This window comes from Canis aureus, chromosome 10 (genome assembly GCF_053574225.1).
Source record: "Canis aureus isolate CA01 chromosome 10, VMU_Caureus_v.1.0, whole genome shotgun sequence".
Lineage (NCBI taxonomy): Eukaryota > Metazoa > Chordata > Mammalia > Carnivora > Canidae > Canis > Canis aureus.
The window spans coordinates 54,620,632-54,638,885 of NC_135620.1; the positions used below are offsets into that span (position 1 = coordinate 54,620,632).

An 18,254-nucleotide genomic window follows, 5' to 3' on the forward strand; every position below is an offset into this window, starting at 1 on the left:
GGCTTTCTAAATGATAGAATTCTGTTCCATTTGTTATAATGGTTGTTTTCATGTTTCTAAGATACTTACACAAATGAAGAAAAAATTCTGAATTATACTCTAAAAACTTAAATCCAGCCACAGGTAGCTCAACAGCTCCATCTTCCTGCTGGAATCCCCCCTTCAACCCTCCTTCCAAGTACATACAACCCTACCCCTTCCCTAACATAGTAACATGAAACACAACAAAATGTTTTAAGTGTACATCATACATTTATTACCAACAACCCTCTCAACTCCAAAATTGGGCACAGGGATTAAAAATAAAAATTCATTGCACTACTTAGTAAAGCATTACTAGTAACTTTCATAAAAAATGTACAAACTTTGTTAAAAATTTATCAAGCCTTCAAATGATTTGGTTACAGATATTTATAATACGTACATTTAAAACTATATGTTAACTGATACAATGGAATATGATTTGAGGAAATGACTCAGCAAATGATTCCAAAAAACACCCCTGTAAGCTTTCATAATCTGAAACAAACAGCAAAAATGAGGTAACCAAATGTACCAACAGGGGGGAAAATAGCTTTCTAATGAAGGCCTAAAGATATCTGTGAAAAATATTCTCTTTGAGTTGGTAGATCTCATTCAAAATACTATAAGAGGCCCAAATTTAAGAATCTTAATAAATCACATTTCAGAGAGTGTATAAAATCTAAATATGCTTTCACATTTTCCAGATTTTGCTCAAAAAAATTCAGGAGAGAAAATCCTAATGAGATCTTGATACCTGGAGGCCTTATTGTTTGTTTTGTTCTATTGGGGGAAGGGGAGTGCGGCTAAAAAAAAATTCAAAGATGAAAATTCATGCAAAACAACACAAAATGAAACCCCACAGCAGAGTTAAGATGGTAAAGCCAATATTGTTTTAGGAGAAAAGAGGAAGAAGGCAACAAACCAACATCTGCCTGCTATCTGATGCATCGCTCAAGGTGACAACAGCTGGGCACAAATCAACTGTTCTCTTTTGCTAGCCATGAAGTTGTTCACCGTGGCTAGTCTGAGTTGGTTCAGAACACATGCATGTATGCTCCTAATACGCGCTAACCATTTAAAAAGCAAGTCTGTACACATCTCTAAGGGCCCCATGCAAAGAAAGACATTCCCAAAGAGAGATCAGTCACAAGAGTGCAACAATTACTTCAGGATTTTACCAAAATAGACCCTGCTGCCTCCTAATTTGCCAACTGCCTCTCAAAAATTTGCTGGAAAAGGGATATTATGACAAGAATTCATCGTCAGAGGGAAGATAGAGCTACTTTTCCTAGTCATTAGTACAATGTGCCTTGTTAATTAGGTATCTATATAAATTAGAAAAGTGCTTTACTTGCATGCTTCAATAAAATGAATACTGAGTGTAGTAGTGTTATGTTAGATCTGTACAGATATAAATTTTTTGCAGCTATATAAAAGAGTCTATGTATAACATGGGCTTTTTGCCATTTTAAACATGATTTTTTATAATTAAAAAAAATAAAGATCAAACTATACGTGATTCGTAATGTAGCTGATTATTATGCCAATAATTTTGGTCTTCAACGCACTTTTTATTCATCAGGAACAGGTGGGGAAGGTCCTAATGATTGAAAAGTAACATGTGCACTTTAGCACTGTTGAGATGTATTTCTGATGCACTGACAAATACAGGGGCAAACAGAAAGTGTGCAAAATCCTATTTGTATGACTAGATAGAGGCAACAGTGTCTGGAAAAGGGCAAAATTGTGCTTCTGTGAGAATTGACTTTACTGAACTCTAAGCTGGGATGAGCTTATAGAGACTTCAAGGGAAGGCAAGTAGCATGGCAGTAACAAGTAGTTAACACTGTCTGAGTAGAAAACTGACACAGAGCCAACTGAAAGCTGAGTGAGGCTGGCAGCAAGTCATCACAGTCCTGACTGGGATTATGCAGTTTGTGCTACTGCAAACAAAGCAATGACCTCAACTGCAGGAAGAGGCAGACGATGCTGAAGACAATAAAAGAACGAGGGACGAATCAAAACACTGCTGGAAAAATGACTTTAAACAATCTAAATGATCCTCAATGGACCTATTAAAAAACAAACCCACATAGCTATGTATTATTTCAGATCAACTAAATGAAGGTCAATTCCTGTTTTACAGCATTATTTTTTATACAAAAATCAAATCTTCATTTATACTGCAAGTATTCTGGACCTGTTATATTAAATTTTTCTCAAACAAAAACATTTTAAAAAAGCAATAGAACATCAAAGCACATCAGGTCTAAGAATTCGAGCTGTCACAGCACTTGATCCATCCTGGAAATGAGGGTTTCCATGAGAAGCACATTTACTGAGGGAAGAACTAGACAACTTTCAGAATTGGAGGTTGGCAGGTGAATCGATACAAACAAAAAATACAGTTTCTTAAAACAATTTAGTTGCCTATGAGAGCTTAACAAAGAACATATCAGAAGTCAAGCTGAATTAGTTAACAGATTTTGTTCTGGTGGAAGTAGAGAAGTGAGACTTCATGGGACCAGCAGTATACTGAGAAATATATTACTCAAATATCTTCAGAATAGACTACAAATCTAAACATCAAAAAAAAAAAAAAAAATCACAGGTACTTCCTGTAAGAAGCTTACTGGAAATGTAAAGGAAAAAACAAGAGAGTATCAACATTCAAATCACTGATTGAAATGCTAATATTGCTAACTGATGATGTATGATATTGCACCTTCTTTTTGGAAACAGCAAGTTGGAGATTAAAAAATTTTTCACAACAGAATCAAAAAATCAGGTTCATGGAGTGAGAAATCTGTTACACTTTTTTTCTTAAGTGACCCACCTGGGACCACCAACGAAGAGAAGGTGACAGCTGCCTGAAGCAAAGGAAGAAGGCTTTTCTCATTCCATTCATTGGGAAGAAAGGGTATGGAGTATTCAATGCTTATCATTGATGCACCCTTAGCAATCAGTGTGCAACAGCAAACACAAGGGAAAAAACCAGTGTACAGTACTAGTGCTGTTTAAATAACACACCAGATTATACATTGCAGCATAATTAAAACTACACACACATTCTTGGTACATGCTGGTATATAGGATCTCATACACACATTTAGCTACCATGCCCTCACACAAGTAGTTGCACACACTCTCTCACACACAGATACATTTATCACCAACAGTCATACGCTGCATTCATTTCCACTCACAGTTTCTGAAGGCTCTATATAAGGTAGATTGCTATATCATCTGGAGCTACCACTTTTTATAAAAGCACATGCTAAAAGATCACGTCCACTGTAATCTTGCAGCAACACTCGGAATGATCACACAAAAACCAGGGAATGTTAGTGCACACACAAAATTAAGCTAAAGAAAAAGTCTTTGGAGTTCCAATCACACGGTTAGTATAACAATCCCATAATTGTGAAGACTAATTGTAAGCTTTTATAGTTGATTAAGTCACACAGTGCAAAGAAAGGTCCATTGACCCTTTTGGTAAAGGGAGGGCTGGAAGCCACACAGATTAAGTTCAATGAAGAGTCCGTATATACATGTGATGAGGAACACCCAAACTAAATTTGTGCTCTTAGGTTGGTCATTCTGAATCCCGATGCACTTCGGAAGCATCAGCTCGGCAGATTGGGCAAGTACGATTTGCCTAAAAGACAAGAGAGAAAATTTGTCTGAATTGTGACTAATACAATGTAACATGTTAAAAGCAATGAGCTATTTTTATTTCCCAAATAGATAGTATTTACATTCTTTATTCCTTTATAAAAAGTACAAAGTAATCATTTTATCTCTTATTTATTTTTTGAAAGATCCTTCCTTCCTTCCTTCCTTCCTTCCTTCCTTCCTTCCTTCCTTCCTTCCTTCCTTCCTTCCTTCCTTCATTCATTCATTCATTCACAAGAGACATGGAGAAAGAGGCAGATACACAAGCAAGCTCCCCACAGGAGCCTGATGTGGGTCGCAATCCCAGATCTCTGGGATCACGCCCTGAGCCAAAGGCAGATGCCCAACTGCTGAGCCACCCAGGCATCCCTAATCTCTCTTTTAAAAAAATACACCACAGGGCGCCTGGATGGCTCAGCAGTTGAGCGTCTGCCTTTGGCTCAGGTTGTGATCCTGGGGTCCTGGGATTAAGTCCCACATCAGGCTCCCCACATGAAGCCTGCGTCTCCCTCTGCCTATGTCTCTGCCTCTCTCTGTCTCTCATGAATAAATTAAAAAAAAAAATCTTAAAAAAAATAAAAAATATACCACAGGGTATCTGGGTGGCTCAGTTGGTTAAGCATCTGCCTTCAGCTCAGTTCATGATCCCAGGGTCCTGGGACAGAGCCTTGCATCAGGCTCCCTGCTCAGTAGGGGAGTCTGCTTCTCCCTTTGCCTCTGCTTGTGCTCTCTCTCAAATAAATAAAATCTTAAAAAAAAAAAAATTGACCACAAACTCAAAGACTTAGCAGCCAAAGATTGATTTAATATGTCTGTTTCAACATATAAACAAGATTAGCTATCACCAGATCAGACAGATTGAATAATCAGCTTAAAACCCCCTCTCAACAAATGGCACCACCATTTTCTGAGTTGCCAAAGCCACAAAGCATCTAAGCATCAAGTAGCTGCCTTGACTCACCTGCACCTTTACTTTCTAAGACCCATTATTCGTCAAAAACTCCCATTTGTACATTATGGTAGCTCTCCAATCAGTCCTCTTCTTCTTATCCAACTGCCAGTATTTGTTCTCTGTTTAGCCCAGATCATCATCATTCCATCTCAAAGTCTCTTAGAAATATCTTTCCTTTTCCATTCTCCAAACAGAGATCAGTCATCTTCCTGAACACAATCTCAGCCATAGCCTTCCACATCGCTTCGGGAATCAAGTCCACAATCCCTCATATTCATCACGACCTCACAAAAGCTGGTCACTGGCCATATCTTTAAACGTCTCTTCTCCTGCCACCCTCACCATCAGCCACATGGAATCTGCTCTTTACTGATCTCTGCTCCCACATGGCAGGGCCGTGCATGTATAATACATTCTACTTCTAAAAAATTAGGATTCTTTGCCTTCAGGATTCAGTTTGAGCTAAACAGGGCCCCCTTACTCTGTGCTCACACAGAGGACTGATTCTATTTGAACTCATCTGTCTTCTTCACCAAACTGTGACCTTATATAATCGAGTGGGGGTATTATTTTCTAATCAGAATACTCTTAAAATAATAAAGTTGACTATTTTCAATTATTTTGCTGCATCCTATTTTTATTCAACAACTATAAAATACAAAATTTATATCCTTGGTTTTTTTGTATTTACAAAAGAAAAAACCAGAATTAAATAAAAGCACTACTGGTTCATTTCCCATGTAAATTTCTAACAAAAGAGCTCCAGTGAAGTCCCCTCCAAAACTCTTAAGGGAAACTGGCTCTGCAAGTTTCGGCCTTGTCCCTACACACCACTAGAAAGAATATACTGTGATCAAGGACAGATAACTGATTTTCAATCACTCCAACTTTCTACAATCACTCCCATTTTGATAACTCTAGTTAATTTTTACTGGCCTTTTTCTCTTCATTTGCAGAAATCAGTGGAAGTTTTGTCTCCTTACCCACCCTCCACCAAACAATGGACTTATTCTACATTAAACTATGGGCAATAAAAAAGAAAATTCAACGTTATTCTCTTCATAGACACCATCACTTTACCTTAAGCCATTTGTCGACACACTTGGCATGGAACTCGTGGTTACAGGGTAAAACTCTAAGTAGCTGCCTTGACTCAAAATCACACATGCATACTACACACCTAAAAAAAACCAAAAAGATCGTTTAACCATAAATCCATGTGGTTTTCTATTTTGTTATGACTACCGAAGCCTAGAAAACCATTTACCATTTCAGTTTTCAAACGGTCATTTAAATTTTAAGAAAAACAATCAATACCCTGAAAAAAATCAGGATATTAAAACATTTAGAATGTTCTGCTTTACTAAGAGATCACCAAGAAAACTTCTGGTTAAACATCCAAGCTTCAGCATACTGAAGACACTATAATATTTGACCGATGGTGTTGGAACAATTGGACATCCATATACAAAAGAATGAAGTTGGACCCCTAACCTTACACGATATAGAAAAATTAACAGAAAAATTGGGGGGGGGGGGGCAAAAGCCTAAATTAAGAGCTAAAAACTACTAAACTCTTAAAAGAGGTAAATCTTCATGACCTTGAAATAAGCAGTGTTTTAACACAGGTGACACCAAAAGCACAAAAAACAACAGAAAGTAGTTAAATTGAACATTAAAACAAAAAACTTGTGCTTCAAAAGACATCATTAAGAAAGTGAAAGACAACTTACAAAATGGGAGACTTTTGAAAATTGTAACTTGTAAGGGAATGACATGTATGTATAAATAACTTCTACAATTCAATAATAGACAACCCAATTTTTAAAAATAGCAAAGGATAGAGAAATTTCTCCAAAGAAGATATATAGGTGGCAAATAAGTACAGTGAAAGAACTCAACATCATTAGCCACCTGGGAAATGGAGATAAAACCTTAGTAAGAGGGATGCCTGGTTGGCTCAGCAGTTGAGCGTCTCCCTTTGGTTCAGGGTATGATCAAGCCCCAGACTGGGCTCCCTATGAGGAGCCTGCCTCTCCCTCTGCCTATGTCTCTGACCCTCTCTGTGTATCTCTCATGAATAAATAAATAAAATCTTTAAACAAAACAAACAAAACCTTAGTAAGATACCACCACTTCACTCCCACGAGGACAGCTAGAACCAAAAGACAGATAATAATAAGCACTGGAGAGGATGTGGAGAAACTTTACATATATTTGCTGGTGGGAATGTAAAATGGTATATCCACTGTGGAAAAAACTGGAAGCTCTCAAAAGGTTAAACAAAGTTAGAAAAAAAAAGTTGGGGTGCTTGGCTGGCTTAGTCAGAAGAACATGTGACTCGATCTCAGGGTTCTAAGTTTGAACCCCATGAATAAATTCATAAATGAATAAGAAACTTTTTAAAAAGGTTAGGGGCAGCCTGGGTGGCTCAGTGGTTTAGCACCGCCTTCAGCCCAGGGCGTGATCCTGGAGACCCGGGATTGAGACCCATGTCAGGCTCTTGGCATGGAGCCTGCTTCTCCCTCTGCCTATGTCTCTGCCTCTCTCTCTCTGTGTCACTCATGAATAAATAAATAAAATCTTAAAAAAAAAAGAGAGATTAAACAAAGTCATATGATCCATCAGATATTTCAGAGAAATGAAAATATACATCCACAGGAAAATTCCGTACACAAACGTTCACAGTAGTATTATTACTAGTCAAAACACAGTAATAACCCAAATGTCTATCAATTGAGGAAGGGATAAACAGTATTTGGTGAAATATTATTTGGCCACAAAAGGGACAGAAGTAGTACTGATACAAGCAACATGATGGACCTTGAAAACTTTAAGTGAAAGAAGCCATACATAAAAGAGCACATATTGTATGATCTCATTTATGTGAAATGTCCAGGACAGGCAAATCAATAGAGATTTTTAAAAAGTAAATTTCTTAGGAGCTATGCTAGACAGGGTTGGGGGAAAATGCAAAGTGGCTGCTAATAGGTGAGAGGTTTCTTTATGGGGTGAAGAAACAGTGTATATTCAAATCTGAAGATGGCTGCAAAACTCTATGAATATAGGAAAAAAACAAATTGTACACTTTACATGTGAATTTTATCTCTGTAAAGTGATTATTAAAGATACTATAATAAGCACAATGTTTAGGTAAAAACATCAACCTTTACATGTAGGAGACCCTTCAATCTTATAAAGTTTGAAGTAGAAAACACAAAATTTGTAGGCAACCTGAAAATCCAGAACAAGACTGTCGAAAAGAACTTTCTGAGACAGAAATATTCTACGTCTTCTAACACGGCATCATTAGTTAGTGCAATAAAGAAACTTAAGTTCTTATTTAATCTAAACAGCCCTACATGACTGTGGCTACCTTATCGGATAGCACAACAGGCCTGGAGTATGCAACAGAGACTACTTATTTTTATCAAGTTATCTCTGACTCTCAAGCTTTCTTTTATAAAGGCAGAAAAGGAAATTTCAGAGTGATGTTGGAAAATTGTACTTACAAAGTCTGTTCTGACTGGTGGTTGTTAGGATTGAACCGATAAGAAGGAAGCTGTTCAATATCTGCTTTAGTCAGTCCTCGGGGTTTAGCCTCTCCCAGTCGCTCTGCCAGGTTTAACAGGGCCTAGAGAAGGAAAAAGGAGACATAACTTTTATCTCTAAGTTTTCTATTTCAAAAATCAAAAAACCCAAGAAACAAACAAAAGAAAAATCAACCCTATCTTTATTATAGAAAATTTTAAATATGTACAATACTAGAAAAAAGTATATGAATTTTCACATGCCTATTACCCAGCCTCAACAATAATTTCATGAAGCACTGTCCACTCTAAACTCCAGATTATTTTGAAACAAAACTAAAACATTTATTTCACTGGTAAAATAGTTCTGTGTATATCTTTAAAACAATCTGCCCACCTCAGCGCTTCTGACATTTTGGGCCAGACAAAATTTTATTGAGGGGAGCCGTCCTTGTACATTGTAGAATGTTTAGCAGCATCACTTGCCTCTAAGCTGCTGGATGCCAATAACGCCATACCCCTAGTTGTAACAACCAACAATGTCTCCAGATGTTGTTAAATACCTACCATCTGGGAAGTAAAACTGTCCCTAAGTTGAGAACCACCCTACTAAAAAATAAAAGATGTTTTAAAAGAACAGAACCACAGTATCATCACACTTAAAAAATTAACAATTCCTTTAAATGCCAATTGCCTCTGTTTCAATTATTTTCTTTTTTTTTGGGGGGGGGGTTGTTTCAATTATTTTCAAAAACACTAAATACAGTTTGTTCGAATCAGGATCCAAAAAAATCTATACATTACTGCTGCTTGGTATGTGTCTAATATCTTTTTTATTCTTCTTTTATCTGTTGAACAAACAAGGTCAATGGCTTGTACAAATCCCCACACTCTGAATTTTGCTCACTGAACCTACTTGTATTTTCTTTCCCCTGTACTTGCTATAAATTGGTAGCTTTGACTATTTCCATCATAAGACTCAACATGCCTACCTGCTTTGTTAGCAACCACTGATGTAACACTGCCTAGGTCCACAAATCCATTAAAGATGGCAAAATGGTAACATTCTATCACTTTCTTAATTTATTAGGTGTGATATTATTATAATAAGGCACTGTTCTATATCAAACTGTACTCAACATAATTTAAATAGAAAAGGTAAAATAAGGGGCAGCCCAGGTGCCTCAGCGGTTTAACACTGCCTTCAGCCCAGGGTATGATCCTGGAGACCCAGGATCGAGTCCCACATTGGGCTCCCTGCACAGAGCCTGCTTCTCCCTCTACCTGTGTCTCTGCCTCTCTCATGAATGAATAAATAAAAATCGTTAAAATAAAGAAAAGGTAAAAAAAGAGCAGTGAGTTTTTTATTTTTTGAAGTTATCACTAAGAAATCATGATTTTAAGACAGTTATGCTTCAGTACATGGCTGCTGTTATGCTTATTTATTTTACACCAGTGCCTCCTTTCTCCCAGTTTTCAATGTCTCTAATTAATCATTTGCTTTATCCTACAATCTGGCAGCCTTTTGTAGGCTGCTTTCCCCTCTTTTTTAGGCTGCCAAAGGGTTAAAAGAATGGCTAAAAATGAAATGACGATGGACAATGAAAGAAACAGAATTTCCCAAAATCTCAATAATTAATGCTATGATACTTATGCCTTAATATGGGACAGCTTATTTGGAGAATTGGGTCGTCTAAATAAAGTGGTCTCCCTTCACCATGCATGCCCCTAAGTCCTTCTAAAATGCTAGACAGTAAATTTGTAAATTTAATTGATGCCAATTACAATTAGCATATAAAACTTAGGATACAGCTGATATAAATCTTTTATACCTCTAATGTTTATACTATAGGACACTTAGGTCAATTAAAACAACTTATAACAATTATATTCAATAAAGTGTGTTCATTAAAAACCCTTACTAAATGAGGCTATGATAAGCAAGCCTTCAATGAATTTATATGATCTAGCAAGCAAGAGAACCGAAGCTAAGACATGATTAGTATGGATGTTTTTATAAGAACTTTAAGAACAAAAAGGAGTGAGGGACTCATTTAGATCTGGGAATGTAGGGCAGCCCGGGTGGCTCAGCGGTTTAGCGCCGCCTTCAGCCCAGGGCCTGATCCTGGAGACCCGGGATCGAGTCCCATGTTGGGCTCCCTGCATGGAGCCTGCTTCTCCCTCTGCCTATGTCTCTGCCTCTCTGTCTCGAACAAATAAATAAAATCTTAAAAAAAAAAAAAAAAAAAAAAAGATCTGGGAATGGACTAGAAATGCCTTTCACAGAGGCAGTACTTTTAGCTAGGTCTTAAAAAACAGTTATGTTTCAAAATGTGGAGGAGAGGGAAGTTCTTAGGCAGAAGGATAGGGGAATAAAGGCACTTAGGCAAGAACGTAGCAGGTAGATTCAAAACCAGAAAAGCAAGAGTCTGGACCAAGTATGACTACAGAAGATCAAACATATTTAACCCAAAGTATAGTTTAGAAAGGTACTCCAATGCCAAATAAAAAGTATTTTTCTTATGTTGGGATGGTATCACTGCTTTTTTCCATTGATGGGTACACATGATCTATTTAACAAAGAGCTGTCCTTTTCAGCAGCATGACTTAGGACTTCATTTTAGTACAGAATGCCTAAATGATAACCAACTCCTTTGTACAAAACTAACATCATCAGTGTAGAAATAAACCAGGAAAATTATTACAGCCCCTTTCTCTCTCTAAAAATCTGGAACTGGAATCCAAAGGACAGTGCAGTGTGATTACATATGTAGAAGGAAAATGACACAATACATTTTGAAAACTATAAAGGAGGGGATGCCCAGGTGGCTCAGTGGTTGAGCAACTGCCTTCAGCCCAGGCCATGATCCCAGAGTCTTGGGATCGAGTCCCACGTCGGGCTCCCTGCATGGAGCTTGCTTCTCCCTCTGCCTGTGTCTCTGCCTCTCTGTGTGTGTGTGTCTCTCATGAATAAATAAAATCTTAAAAAAAAACAAAAACACTAGTTTTTTGGTAGAAGAATATATAGTATTTGGCCTGATCTCTTCCACATGTTAAAAAAATAAACAAAAACAAAGGTGCTTTAAGATTATGTGTGTATGGTTTTGTCCCTTCTCCATCCCTAGGTTCTAGTCACATTGTATAAATAGAGACTGAGTGAGGCTGGGGTGAGAAAGAGAAGTACCAGTATAAAAAAGTCACATTGTCACATTCAACAATACAAAGTTCCCTTCCAACCCCTAAACTGCATGCCTATTCCTAATCTCAAATAATATAATAACGTCCACATCATCTACTTGACCTGTCATCTTTCATTCTGCATTCTTCAACTACTGCAATCCTTTTTGCAGAGCATCTTCTTTTGCAAGCCCCCTACACACACCCGACACTACCACAAATCATTCAGTGATCAATTCCTGTTGAGTCTCTCAAATTAAATTATATTTAAGAATTTTAAGAATAAAAAAGAAAAAAGTATTTTAAGATAAGACTCTTATACATTTGGAGTTCCCATGGTTAATTGCATAGTTTTATAATTTGCCCAATCTATTAGGTTACTCTTCCTTCCACTGATGTCTGACCATTCCCATCTATTCCTTCATGCTACCAGCAGAGTTTGGACTCCTAAAGGTAGACGTTTGATGCCATAAGCACCAAAGATACTTAGCAGCTCCTTCCTCTCACAACAGTCAAAATTTTGTCTCTAAGTAGGGCATACATATATTCAAGAACAGCCAGTTGAACTTTTCAAACAAATCTCCATTTTCTCCCTTTCATTTTAGCCACCAATCATATGCCGTGCCATAAGAATATCCAGCACTTCTCTACCTCAATCTCATGCATGAAGCAGCCTTTCCATCCTTTAGGAACCAGCTCAAACACCTGTCCTTCCACAAAATCTTTTCAGAACATTCAATCATAATTCACTGTTTCCTCATTTACAGTCTCTTAAAGGAATTTTATGTAATTCTAATGCATCACCAAAGCCTATTTCATTATCATAGCTGTGTGGTACATGTAGAAATATCCTAAGGATGCTGACCACTTTTTTTTTATACATTCGCATTGTGAAATGTATAGGGGAATTATCAAATGCGTGTTTAATTACATGAATGAGTGAATGAGTAGAACAATACTTCTTATGCATACAACACTCCCCAAATAAATTTACCGACTAACCTCATAATTTTCTACTTCTCCATCTTCCACATCCAATTCAAAGCTGAAAGTCGGGCCCACTGCAGGTGGCACTGGAAGCATTGATCTGCAGTGAAAACATTAGCATTCATACATTGGTACATTACATAAATGAACAGGATAGGAAGAACAAGGTTAATGCTAAAGGGAAAAAGAATGGTCAGTGTTAATCAGTGGCAACCCTTTTAAAGAAAGGGACTTGACTGGCAATATATAAAAACTGACATTAACGGGCAGCCTGGGTGGCTCAGTGGTTTAACGCCGCCTTCAGCCCAGGGCCTGATCCTGGGGTCCTGGGATTGGGTCCCGCATCCGGCTCCCTGCTTGGAGCCTGCTTCTCTCCCTCTGCCTGTATCTCTGCCTCTCTCTGATCTATAAATTTCATGCAGCCCCTACAAAAAACCCAGCAAGCTGTATTTTGGTAGAAACTGATTTGATTTTAAACTTTATATGGATCATGTAAGACTTTAAAATAATTTTAAGAACCAAGTTGTGACACTATCTGATTTTAAGACTTATAATAATAAAGCTACAATTATCAAACTAGTGTAGTATAAGCACATGGCTCTCTGTATAAAAAATTTCCTAGTCTTCTTAGAAGGTAATTATAGACATCAGACTGAATTCTAGCCAGCCGGATGTAGGTAGAAGTAACACATGCAACTAAGTATCCTTGAGAGGAGGCAAGTAAGCAGAGAGATCCGTTTTCATTTTTGATAGCTGGAATGTGGATAAAATGGCTAGAACTTGGGAGCCATCTTCAATCATGTAGAGGAAGTCATAAAATTTTAAGTTTGGTAGAACCATTTCTTATTTATGAGGCTAACAAGTGGTCCCTGAATTGACTACTTCTGAACTTCATTACAAGAGAGAAATATGGGACGCCTGGGTGTCTCAGTGGTTGAGCGTCTGCCTTCGGCTCAGGGCGTAATCCTGGAGACCCGGGACTGAGTCCCACGTTGGGCTCCCTGTATGGAGCCTGCTTCTCCCTCTGCCTGTATCTATCTCGCAATCTGTGTCTCTCATGAGTAAATAAATAAATAAATAATCTTAAAACAAAAAAAAAGGGGGGAGAAACAAAGAAATATGACCCATAACCCTTGGGCGCTTGTTACAAACTTAATTCTAACAGTATTTCCAAGGCATTGACATAACTTCTCTGTTCCCTCTTTCCTTGAGAAAAGCAGCAATATCAAAAGCTGTATATTCAGGGTACCTGGGTGACTCAGCAGGCTAAGTGTCTGCCTTCAGCTCAGATCATGATCGGGGGCGGGGGTCCCCTGCTCAGCAGAAAGTCTGCTTGTCTCTTTCCCTCTGTCCCTTTCCCCTAACTCATGCTCTCTCTCTCTCTCTCTCTCAAATAAATAAAAATCTTAAAAAAAAAAAAACCCTGGATCTTCAAAGATGGCAAGTGATCACAGTTGTAAAAGAGGCAAAATTATTAACTTTTCTACCTTTTGATTTGTTAAACCTACTTTCTGGCTCACAAATTCCTTCCTCTCCCACTTCTCTCTTGTTCTTGGCTCTTCTCTTTATTTCACCCTTACATTTGTTCCCCACCCCAAACCCCTTAATTTCTAAACAAATCTCTCATACACCCTAAATCATGTATCAGAGAAGGTATTCATAAAAGAGAGAGTTGTCAAGGGTATAAAAATTCAGAATTCACTAAAATGAGAAAAACAGAACTTACAACACATATGGTAGTAAGCTGGGATGATAAGGGGGAGGTGGTATTGGCTGCTGGGATCGATATCTACTACGTCCTGTGAGCCTCCGAGGCATAAATGGAGGATAAGGCTGTAGGAGAAAATGTTAAAAACAATTTAAGATCATTCTACCACCTTTATTCTGTCGAATAGTCTTTCTTCTTAAAAAAAAACAAAAAACAAACAAAAAAAAACCTTACAAAATTCCTTACTATTTAAATAACATTTGGTATTTATTAAAGTGTTAACATAGATACAACTAGTTTAAAACATACACTTAAGGCGTTTTTTTAATGGTTGGGGTGCCTAGGTGGCTCATTCGGTTGAGAGTCTGACTCTTCATCTTAGCTCAGGTCATGATTTCAGGTATTGGGATCGTGTCCCGCCTTGGGCTTCGTACTTAGCATGGAGTCTGCTTGTCCCTCTCCCTCTGCACCTCCCCCCCTGCTTTCTTTTTCTCTTTAAAAATAAGTATTTTTAAAAAGAAAATACAGAGTGCTTGGATGGTAAGCCAGTGTCTGCCTTCAGCTCAGGTCATGATCCCAGGGTCCTGGGATTGAGTCCCACATCGGGCTACCTGCTCAGCAGAGAGTATGCTTCTTCCTTTGATCCTCCCCCCCTGCTTGTCCTCGCAGCTATCTCTCAAATAAATATTTTTCTTAAAAAAATAAATAAAAAGAAAAAAAGAAAAAAAACTTAGGTATATATTTAAATACAATTTTCCAACCAAACCCTTTCAAGAATACATTTAAAATTCTAAACATGTAGAGTTGTATACAAACAGAACTCAAAACAAATAAATTATCAGAGCAAGTAATAGATTAAAAAAACAATGAATGAAAACTTACTACTCCAAAGGACACCTCCTGATGCAAAGGATCATGGGTTAGGAACTGCAAAGGAGCTGACGGAGGTAATGTTGGGGGATGAGCCGACGGAGGGTACGTAAAACCTCCTACTGGAAGATGTTCTCCTAAGAGTTCTACTTCATTTTCTATCCTTTGCAGAGGCTGAAGGAGGAAAAATGCAAACTAATATATTAATATACTTCCAGTGTTTAGACAGATGTTTTATAATAATAAAAATTAACTCTCCCCAAAACACCTTTAAGGTCATGTATTTCTTGCTGTTTGGACCAATCAAGTTTATACACGTGGACATAGAGATTACAGTAAAATCTTCCTATCTTTAATTGGATTTCAATAAGAAAATCTCTGAAACATGTCATTTAAACATTTCTACTATCCATTCAAAGATACATTTCTTTTTACTATTTGAAACTTCTCTTAAAAAAGGAGAAAGTGGTAAGTCAATTATGTGAAAGTTAAAATTCTTTTTTAGTCATGATACACTGACCTAATCACAAAATTGTCAGACACTTAATCTCCAACATGAAACTGAGCATGAACCAGGGCTAAACGGGCTAACTTCAATATTATCTATAGAACTGACAGATTCATAGCCTACTTCAAAAGCATGCTAAGAACACTGAAACAACGTACAAAAGCAAAGCACACAGCATGTGTTGTCTTCACAACAGCTTTACTGAAATAATTCACATACTATAAAAATCACCTTGCTAAGGGGTACAATTCAATAGATTTTAGTAGATTCACAGGAGTTGTGCAACCATCACCCCTGTCTAATTCCAGAGCATGTTCAACCCTTCACCCCACAAACCTGCCATTAGCAGTTCACTACCTACTTTTTCCAGTCCCTCCCAAATCCTGCACAATTGTCAATCTACCTTCCGTTTCTACAAATTTGCCTATTCTGGACATTTCATATATATGTGTCATTTGCATCTGACTTCTGTCACTATTATTTTCAAGGCTCATCCATCTTGTACTTTGTGTTATCAGTACTTCATTCCTTTTTATAATTGAAAAAATAATTCACTGCATCATTTGAACTCTTTCCATTTTTTGGCTCTTAGGAATAACGCTGCCATGAACATTTATATACGTATTTTTGTGTATCTGATTCTCTTAGGAACATGTATTCTTAAAGATTAGTCTGACTTCCTTCTGCAGTTAGACAACACATTATTCACTATTCAAACACAGTTTGGGAGCTATATATGCTTGAAAGAAATCCCAACTGCTGACACTATGACAACATAAGTGAACCTAAGTTCTGATTTGGCTATGTGACTAGACCTTTTAAAGGATTCCAAACTCAAATATAAGTAATGGCTAAATTTTGTTTTAACCTTGAATTCTCAGTATTGGAAGCTAAGGAAAATCCTGGCATCAATCTTGCCCTGATTCTAATAAAGGATTTTCTTATAGGAGTAGTTGTAACTTTTTGGATTAGCTGAACTTCTGTCCCAATTGGCTTCTATAGTTTTCAGGAGAGCAGCCAGGTTAAGTTCACCTCTGAGACCCAGTATGGTACATAAATCCTTGGTAAAGGATGGTTAGATTCTGCTAGAATACATGGTCAGGTTCCTTTCACAGGACTGAAATCTTCTCCCCTAACCATTTCATATGGTTCATAACCAGTTCTCTTTCCTATTCTCCCTCAATACCTGGTGGTTCAGATGTTTAAATTGGCCTGTCCAAAAAACATCTGGGCCTCCTTCCTGTGCTCCCTTTTCTACTTCTACAGTGCTTATATCTCTTCCAACAACTCCACCCCCCAAATAATATATCTCAGTTATATTCCGGTCCCAAGAGAGAATCAATTATGTTAATAGATGTCTCATTTTTTTCATCAGAATATAGTAGAAAAACAGGACTTTAAAAAAAACAACAAAAAAACATTTGAGGCTTAGAAATTTACTTGACTAAACAAATGTGATTATTGTAGCAATTATAAACAATTTTATAATACTTTCATTTTCCATTTCAGAAATACATAAAAGGATAAAACAGAACTGAATTTTCCTTCAGATTTACCTTCCTGGATTGCAGATATGAGGGAACAAATTTAAATTATATATGAGACATATAAAATAACTAGAAAAATTTAAGAAAAATAAAGAAAGAAAAAGAAAGAAAGAAAAAGAAAGAAAGAAAGAAAGAAAGAAAGAAAGAAAAAAGAAAAAGAAAGAAAGAAAGAAAGAAAGATAGATTTAAGAAACCAAGATAATTTTAGGTAAAGATGTCTATATTAATTTGTATGTCTGTGAATTCCCTAATTCTTTTAAGAACGAGAAGAATGGCTAAATTATAGTTTTTAAATGGTAACAAATTATATCTATTAATCTGCCTCTTAGGTCTACACATTCTCTGAAAATTAAAGACATAAGAGTAGATACCTACCGATCGTGATTGCTGTGTTTGGAAAGGGACAAACTGGCCTGGTGGTGGCAAATGAGGAGGATGATGGGGAGAAAGGTGAGGAGGATGTAAAAGAAATGGGTCACTAGAAATAAGGGGTGGGAACGCAGCATATGGTACTGGTAAGTGCTGAACTGAACATGCTTGAAGCATCTGTAAAAGAAATTGTTATTTGTTGTTTAATGTATCAGAATATATAACTAGTAATAATAATTTTTTAAAATCTATACACTGAGATGGAAATGTCATTGCCATATCCCTCAATCATACCAAAATGTTTTAATAACCTCTATTAACAATTAAATAGAAGTATATTTTTGCATCTATCAGTAAAATATTGGTAACTAGTAATTGTTCTGTATTTTATATAGTTCTGACACATCAGTCAAAAGCATCTAACTTCCTCGGTTTTTTGACACCTATGAAATGGGGTGAAAAGTGTTGCAGAGAAGAGGAAGGTTGTTCTACTTAACTCAAGACGTAGTGGATATTATTGCTTTCCTTTCTAAGAAACTCCCTTTTCAATATTATAAAAAATAATTAATTTCTAAAATTTATTAAGAGCCCAACTCACAGCTAAATATCTTTGTTCCTCAATATTTTAGTCTGCTAATTTAGCACACTGATTCCATAATCCATCACTGAGAAACCAAGCTTGGGATAAATTAACCAATTAAACTAGTATTGCTATTTGTGTGTTCCTTTTAATCTCAAATTTAAATGAGGATATTAGGATTATATTTAGTTTTAGCAAAGTAGATTACTTTGAAGACCTTAGACAAGTCCTTTAAGTTCTCTGGATTTCAGCAACCTCATTTGTGAAATTCACAGAGGTGTGAATCTCTGCTCTTTCATACTGTCTTTATGACATTAAGCAAGTTAT

The 18,254-nt window shown here is 36.9% G+C and overlaps 1 protein-coding gene across 9 annotated transcripts in view; it reads right to left on the reverse strand.

Moving 5' to 3' along the window:
* Nucleotides 1-232: 232 nt before the first annotated feature.
* RNF38 (ring finger protein 38) overlaps nt 233-18,254 on the reverse strand; it is a 66,435-nt gene continuing 48,413 nt past the window's right edge. For all 9 annotated transcript variants that reach the window (XM_077912536.1, XM_077912534.1, XM_077912537.1 and 6 more), the window contains 7 exons: nt 17,354-17,524; nt 14,936-15,097; nt 14,072-14,178; nt 12,361-12,445; nt 8,164-8,285; nt 5,732-5,831; nt 233-3,682 (listed from right to left, as the gene is read on the reverse strand). In XM_077912536.1, the coding sequence (XP_077768662.1) occupies nt 3,620-3,682; nt 5,732-5,831; nt 8,164-8,285; nt 12,361-12,445; nt 14,072-14,178; nt 14,936-15,097; nt 17,354-17,524 (810 nt within the window). In that variant the 3' untranslated portion in view covers nt 233-3,619. The remainder of the gene's footprint in view (nt 3,683-5,731; nt 5,832-8,163; nt 8,286-12,360; nt 12,446-14,071; nt 14,179-14,935; nt 15,098-17,353; nt 17,525-18,254) is intronic.